General features: G+C 59.5%; 1 protein-coding gene across 1 annotated transcript; it reads right to left on the bottom strand.

Moving 5' to 3' along the window:
* Positions 1–1507: 1507 nt before the first annotated feature.
* On the bottom strand, positions 1508–7127 carry LOC125357778 (basic proline-rich protein-like). Its single transcript, XM_048354697.1, has 3 exons — positions 7048–7127; positions 2969–3116; positions 1508–2779 (listed from the first exon to the last, which is right to left on the bottom strand). Exons 1-3 carry the CDS (start codon positions 7125–7127, stop codon positions 1508–1510), a joined length of 1500 nt encoding a protein of 499 aa, XP_048210654.1.
* Positions 7128–7805: the final 678 nt, after the last annotated feature.

The following is a 7805-nucleotide window of genomic DNA, read 5'->3' as shown; positions in this document are numbered from 1 at the left end:
TTGGCCAGTTGGTATCTCACGGATTAAAAGATGAAGAAGAAAGTTCTCTTTCTAGAGACAGGATTTCTGCTGCCCTGTCTGTCGGTTCTTGCACTTTCTTTTTTTTTTTTTTTTTTGGCCAGTTCTGGGCCTTGGACTCAGGGCCTGAGCACTGTCCCTGGCTTCTTTTTGCTCAAGGCTAGCACTCTACCACCTGAGCCACAGCGCCCCTTCTGGCCGTTTTCCATATATGTGGTGCTGGGGAATCGAACTGAGAGCTTCATGTGTAGGAGGCAAGCATGCTTGCCACTAGGCCATATCCCCAGCCCAGTTCTTGCACTTTCTAAACAATGAAAATTTGTACTATATTTTGTGCTTAAATAAGTATTTGCAACTATTATTTAATAGTCAAGTTTCAGGAATAGAAAGTTCCTGTTAGGATCTCACTGAATGTTCTTTTGAAGGTTCACCATCTATGATGATATCACAGCCAGGATTCTTGTAACCTTTGGTTTGTATTTACCTCATGTACTACAAACCACTCTTATTTTTAATCATTCCAAATCATGTTTATTTTGGTCTTTTAGACAACTGCTTGGGGTTGTATTTTCCTTTTTATATAGTTTGCAATTCTTTTTAAAATACATGTCAGAGGGCGATTTGTCTTGCTGATTTGACAGCCACCTAGGGTCTTAATTTCATCATACTGTTTATATTTGCTATTTCTATAGTTTTAAAGCGGTATTTCAGTGTAATGTGCTTTCGTGTTTTACATCGCGGAAGAGTCATCTGATGTTTAGGAGGCTCAGCATTTCGTGGTTATCTCTGTAATTATAGCTACGCAGTGAGCTTCAGATGTTGGTTTAGAGACATCTATTTTCCCCACAATGGGCAATGAGAAAAGATGTTTCCATATTTTCCCCTTAACTCCCCCTCACAGCTCCTAGTTTCAGTCAACCATTCTTTTTATATTTTTCCTTTTGTAATTTATATCTTCTGCTATCTATGTAAGTTTACAGCCTTAGGGGACACCTTTCCCTGAGAAGGAGTGTAGATTGTTGCAGTCTCTTTCCATGTTCCTCTTTCAATGTCTATTAAATAGCTTTTGTATTTCCAAGAGGTTTTGCTTGCTGGAGGCGTGTAATGTTTACTGTTTTGCTGCTGTTCCTTCAGTCTCCTTCCTAGGTTCCTTTCTTTGCCATGCTGGGTGCTTTGTGGTTTCCTGCTCATTCCCTTCCTCGCTCCCTTGCCACGTCTATTTTGGTTCGCGTTTGTTCCTCCTCCTCGTCCCCTGGCGTCTAGTTCGAGGCTCGGCGGGGTCCCGTCTCTTCTCTCGGTTGCTTTGTCCTCTCTTGTTCCTGTCCTTCTATTTCAGGGATTTCCCGGCAGCGGCGGGCGACCCCGGGGCGGCGCTTGCGGACGGAGGGGGGCTGGCAGAATCCCTCGGCGCAGGCTGGGGCGGCGTTATAAACACCCGAGCGCCCCGAGGCAGACACAAGATGGGGCCTCACCTGCCCGCCGTGGACGCTTAGCCCCGGGTGGGGAGCAGGGCGGAGGGGGCCCGGCTGCGGGACGTGGGGCCCGTGAGGCTCCCCCAGCCCTCCGGGCCCTCGGGGGGTGGGGGGCCCGGCTGCGGGACGTGGGGCCCGTGAGGCTCCCCCAGCCCTCCGGGCCCTCGGGGGGTGGGGGGGCGGCTGCAGGACGTGGGGCCCCTGAGGCTCCCCCAGCCCTCCGGGGGTGGGGGGCCCGTGAGGCTCCCCCAGCTCTCCGGGCCCTCGGGGGGTGGGGGGGCTGCGGGACGTGGGGCCCCTGAGGCTCCCCCAGCCCTCCGGGCCCTCGGGGGGTGGGGGGGCGGCTGCAGGACGTGGGGCCCCTGAGGCTCCCCCAGCCCTCCGGGGGTGGGGGGCCCGTGAGGCTCCCCCAGCTCTCCGGGCCCTCGGGGGGTGGGGGTGCTGCGGGACGTGGGGCCCCTGAGGCTCCCCCAGCCCTCCGGGCCCTCGGGGGGTGGGGGGCCCGGCTGCGGGACGTGGGGCCCGTGAGGCTCCCCCAGCCCTCCGGGCCCTCGGGGGGTGGGGGCCCGGCTGCGGGACGTGGGGCCCGTGAGGCTCCCCCAGCCCTCCGGGCCCTCGGGGGATGGGGGGCCCGGCTGCGGGACGTGGGGCCCGTGAGGCTCCCCCAGCCCTCCGGGCCCTCGGGGGGTGGGGGGCCCGGCTGCAGGACGTGGGGCCCCTGAGGCTCCCCCAGCCCTCCGGGCCCTCGGGGGGTGGGGGGGCTGCGGGACGTGGGGCCCGTGAGGCTCCCCCAGCTCTCCGGGCCCTCGGGGGGTGGGGGGCCCGGCTGCAGGACGTGGGGCCCCTGAGGCTCCCCCAGCCCTCCGGGCCCTCGGGGGGTGGGGGGGCTGCGGGACGTGGGGCCCCTGAGGCTCCCCCAGCCCTCCGGGCCCTCGGGGGGTGGGGGTGGGGGGCCCGGCTGCGGGACGTGGGGCCCCTGAGGCTCCCCCAGGCCTCCGGGCCCTCGGGGGGTGGGGGGCCCGGCTGCAGGACGTGGGGCCCCTGAGGCTCCCCCAGCCCTCCGGGCCCTCGGGGGGTGGGGGGGGGCGGCTGCAGGACGTGGGGCCCCTGAGGCTCCCCCAGGCCTCCGGGCCCTCGGGGGGTGGGGGGCCCGGCTGCAGGACGTGGGGCCCCTGAGGCTCCCCCAGCCCTCCGGGCCCTCGGGGGATGAGGGTGGGGGGGCTGCGGGACGTGGGGCCCGTGAGGCTCCCCCAGCCCTCCGGGCCCTCGGGGGGTGGGGGTGGGGGCGGCTGCGGGAAGATAGGAGGTCCTGTTCTCTCCCCTCACTCCCTCCGGGAGCCGCAGCCTTGGCCCCCGGGCTTTCCGGACCCAGGCCTCCCGTGTCCAGGCTCGGCGGCCGGTCATGGGGGGAACCGGCGCCCCGCCCGCCCGCCCGCCCCGCTGCCGGGAGCCACCGGCCGGGCCCGGCCTGGCGTTACGCCGTCGGCGCCGGGCGTTCTGTGGCAGGGGCTCGGCAGCTCCCGAGACGCTTGCCGGGGCCGGGGGGGGGGGGCACTCAGGTCAGGCCGCTCGCCAGGGCGAGTGTCGGGGGAGGTGGGGGGTGGCCGGGCCAGCTTCCTCCACGGCCTGCGGGCTGCCCACCACCCAGGGGGCCCACGGGACTCAACAAGGCCCTTCCGGTCCTGGGGGGCCTCTTCCGGTCCCGGGGAGGCTCTTCCGGTTCTCTGCACACTCTTCCGGCGGCTCCCCGGGAGGCTCTTCCGGTCCTCAGGAGGCTCTTCCTGTTCTGTGGACGCTTTTCCGGTGGCTCCCAGGGAGGCTCTTCCGGTCTGTGGGAGGCTCTTCCGGTCCTGTGGACGCTCTTCCGGTCCCCGGGAGGCTCTTCCGGTCCTGTGGACGCTCTTCCGGTCCCCGGGAGGCTCTTCCGGTGGGTCCCGGGGAGGCTGTTCCGGTCCTGTGGACGCTCTTCCGGTCTGTGGGAGGCTCTTCCGGTCCCCGGGAGGCTCTTCCGGTCACTGGGAGGCTCTTCTGGTCCTGTGGACGCTCTTCCGGTCCCCGGGAGGCTCTTCCGGTGGGTCCCGGGGAGGCTGTTCCGGTCCTGTGGACACTCTTCCGGTCTCTGGGAGGCTCTTCCCGTGGCTCCCAGGGAGGCTGTTCCGGTCCTGTGGACGCTCTTCCGGTCCCCGGGAGGCTCTTCCGGTGGGTCCCGGGGAGGCTGTTCCGGTCCCCGGTGTCCGCCCGGCGCAGGTGTCGCCGAGCAGTTCCGGCTCTCCTCTGAGGTGCTCTGGCCTAACCTTCACGTCCGCGGTCCCCGGCGATGGCCTTGTTACAGGCCAAGCCCTTGCTCTTCGTTTCCACCCACCGAAAGGCAGTTCCGGGCACTCGGACGGACCAAGGTTATGACAGGCAGGGAGGAATACTGTGCATGGTTCTTTAGGGTGCGGTGGGAGGCCCCGGGTTCGAGGCCCGGTGTCAGCACCAAAAGAGAAAGTGTCCAGTTAGGTGGAGCCAGTGGGTTCTTGAGGTGCGCGGGCCGGGCTGCGGGCCTGAGGCCTGCGTGGGGGACGGGGTGGGGCGGGGGGCACAGGCTGGGCCTCCTCGCCCCCCGCCCCCCCTCCACCCTCGGGGCGAGTCACTGGGCCTCTCGGCTCGCTTCCCCCCAGCGTGTGTCGCATCGCGGGGGCCGATGAGCCGACAGCACAGCCCTGAAACAATTGGGAAAACATGTCAGCGGCTTGTCAGCGCCACAAAGGCCGGGGCTGTGTCTGCTTTGCTCCCTCCTCAATCCCCGCCGTCAAAAGGAAGCCCGCGCCGCCCTCAGCGAATGCTCGGTGAAAAAAGAACTCGCCTTTGTTCTCCAAATTATTCAAAGTTATGTTAATTCATTCCTGTGTTCCAAAAGAAAGACACTCGTTTTTTCTTTGTCTAGCCTCCCAAGTGAGTCATTGCGTCTCATAATCTCTACAGAGTGTTTCTTTCTTTCTTTAAAAATATTTTGGGGGTTTGAACTCAGCGCCTCACTTGCTAGACAGGCATCCTACTACTTGAGCCACGCCTCCAGCTCTTTGACCTGGGTTCTTTTTAGACTCTTGTTTTTTGGACCAGCCTTGGATCACGATCTTCTCCATACCTCTGGTCTCCTGGGTAGCTGAGATGACATCGTTGAAACCACTATGGTCAGCCGTCTGTTGAGAGGAACTCTCACTAACGGTTTGCCTTGGCTGGCCTCAAACTATACGCCCTCCCGATTCCCCACCTCTGGGCCACCACACTCGGTCGGGTTCTTGCTTTTGCTTCTGGTGCTAGTAGGGATTGTACTCAGGTTCTGCGGCTTGCTAGGCCAGTGCTCTACTTCCTGTGCCATGGCCCCAGCTCACTTTGGTTTTGGCTATTTTGAGGCAAGGTCTCTAAAGGTTTGTCTGGCTGGAATCTTGCCTCTGTGCTGCTGGTGATGACAGGCTCATGTCACGGAGCCCAACCATTGCACTTCACCCCGGCTGGGGCAACAGAGCTCCATCAGTCGCTGGTTGAGATGGTGTCTCAAAAACTTCTTTTAGCTCCTCTGGCCTTGAGCCCAGTCCTCCAGTCTCTGTCTCCCACGTGGCGAGAATCACAGGCTTGAGCCCCTGGAAAGTTGCACGGGGTCTTAGAGAGCCTAATGTCCGTCCTGCGGTCCCCTGAGTGCTCCGGCCTTGCCTGTGCTTGTCCGTCCTGCCCCAGATTCTAGCCGCTAGGGGGCGCGTTCTGTGCCACCGGGCAGGACTTCCCCTCACCTGCAGCAGAACAACTCCAGCCCCTCCCCCCTCCCCACCTGCAGATGTCTCATGTCTAGACGAATTCTAATAGTTCTCGTTTAAACACTTAGGACACAGACTATGTTTCTTCTCAGTAAGATAAGCAGAAATTTATTATTTCAAGTCCAAACTTTTTTTTGGGTATATGTCCATTGTTAGTCTTGGGAGCCTCTGGCTTATAAAGATACACACGCATGGGCTCAAGCTATTGCTAGACATTAGAAATGCCTGCAAATACAAAATTAACATTGAGGTATAGAGAAAAATAAGTGCGGTGTGTTTTGTAATAGCTGCCATTGTGTAAGAAACATGTAAGTATCATTGTAGCAGTCCTTACAGTAAAAATAAAAACAAAAAACTATAGTCTCCCAGAATATCTACCAATAATGAGCTATTGCATGAAATGCTCAGTGATGTACTACTTACTGCTTTCCAGCTGGGGTAGGATATGTCTGTAATCCCAGCACGCAGGAGGCTGAGGCAGAAGAGCTCAAGCTTGAGGAAACCCTGTGCTACAGAGTAGTACTATATCTCAAAATAATGAAGATAGCCAAAATATAGAGCTTATATAATAAAGCAAGAAATGCCTACAAGGTGGTGCAGTTATATAACCTCAACATGCTAATGTGTAGGTTCTGGGCAAGTACTGTGTAAGGACCATGTTAACAGCTGTAGCGCCTAAGTCTGAAAGTAATAAGAAAATGCTATCATGGGCTGGGAATATGGCCTAGTGGCAAGAGCGCTTGCCTCCTACACATGAAGCTCTCGGTTCGATTCCCCAGCACCACATATACAGAAAACGGCCAGAAGGGGCGCTGTGGCTCAGGTGGCAGAGTGCTAGCCTTGAGCGGGAAGAAGCCAGGGACGGTGCTCAGGCCCTGAGTCCAAGGCCCAGGACTGCCCCCCCCCCCCGCCAAAAAAAAGAAAAAAAAAAAAGAAAATGCTATCACTCACTGGTGATTTTATGGCATCAAAAGAACTGGTGACTTCTCTTCTTCCTTTCAGTTTTCAATAAGGCGTTGGCATCATCTTTAAAATAATGACAACCTGGCCAGATGCTGGAAGCTCCTCAGGAGACTGCGGGCCAGCCCGGGCGGGAAGGCCTGTGAGACCCCAAGAGCCAGGAGTGAAGCAGCTACGGCTCCAACGGTCCAGTGCCAGCCTCGACTGAAAAAGCCAAGCGACAGCAGCATGAGGCCCCGAGTTCAAGCCTTCGTACCCGCCCCTGAAAAGAGAATAATCAAAAAGCCGTGTTTACCACTTTATTGCAGCACTTCTTCCTGAGATTGTATACGCAGACACGCTGACAGACGCTTCACTAGGCATCTTCCTCACCTCCCCTTTCTACGGGACGGAGGTGTGCAGTGTGGTGGAGACCGCAGTGCGCGTTCAGGGGGAACCTGAGGTGTAGGAGCGTTCCGTCAGCGCTGGGCCTGCTGTCTCTCCCTGGGGAATCGCGGTCAGGCCCGGAATGGTGACCCCTCATTTGTACATCTTTCATTTGCATAACAGTCATTTGCATAATGTTAATTTGCATAGCATGTGGCTTGGCCTAGAAGAAGAGTTCTGAGTATACTGGCTTCTATGCCAGTTAAAGTGGCAAGGGATTCAAATGTGGTGGTGGTGGTGGTGGTGGTGGTGTGTGTGTGTATGTGTCTGTGTGTAAATTTGAGCACAGCAGGCCCAAGGAGGTGACCAGCCAGCAGGACTGTGACTGAGAGGTCAGGTCCGCTCTGACAGTCAAGGTCACCAGGCCTGCCTACCTGCTGCTGAATGGTGACTTGAAATGAGGGCTGACAAGAGGGTGTAGAATGTGCTGGAAGGATACGGGCTCAGAGGTCATCGGGCCTTCTTGGTGGCTCCTGTGAGCCGTGCGTGGAGGACGTTTTGAGGATTTCTCCGGAGCAGCTTGTGCTCCAGGTGTCGGCTGTCCGTCTGGACCGGGGATGGAAAGGCAGCTGCCCCTAGAAGGCGGGGCTGGGGGAGAGGCCGGCTCGTGGCCACACGGCCTGGGGCCGCGTGCAAAGTGAAGTGCGTGTGCCCAGCCCCCACACGGCCGGCCTGAGCCTCCTTTTCCATTTTGGAATAACGCCAGCGTGCGCATCGTGGCTGGGATGTGACTTAAAGAATAACAAGAAGCCACGCTCCCTGCCCCGTTCGCGCCAGAGACGAGAGGAGGCTGGAGCCGAGGAACTCAAGCGTGGAAAACACAGAAGTGCACCTCCAAGGGCACAGTGCATGTCAAGGCCAGGGCTTTGGCACTCCAGGAGGCCCTAGTCTGTCTGTCTGTCTGCCTGGGGGTCTGTCTGCGCGTCCCCCTGTGGGTGAACCGCACGCGAGTTGGCATTCGCGAGTGGCTTGGCGTGGCTTGGCGCTCCCTCCCGCCAGCTGACCCCCAAGCAGCCACCGGGGCGCGCGCACCGCTCAGGGGAGGCCCCGTGAGCCAGGTCCTCCCGTCCCGTCCCAGTGAGGGACAACGGTACCCGCGTCAGTGAGCACACTCCCGGGCGCCGGGGGAGAG

The sequence above is a fragment of the Perognathus longimembris genome, chromosome 9 (assembly GCF_023159225.1).
Source record: "Perognathus longimembris pacificus isolate PPM17 chromosome 9, ASM2315922v1, whole genome shotgun sequence".
Taxonomy (NCBI): domain Eukaryota; kingdom Metazoa; phylum Chordata; class Mammalia; order Rodentia; family Heteromyidae; genus Perognathus; species Perognathus longimembris.
This window is presented reverse-complemented; position numbering and strand designations above follow the sequence as displayed.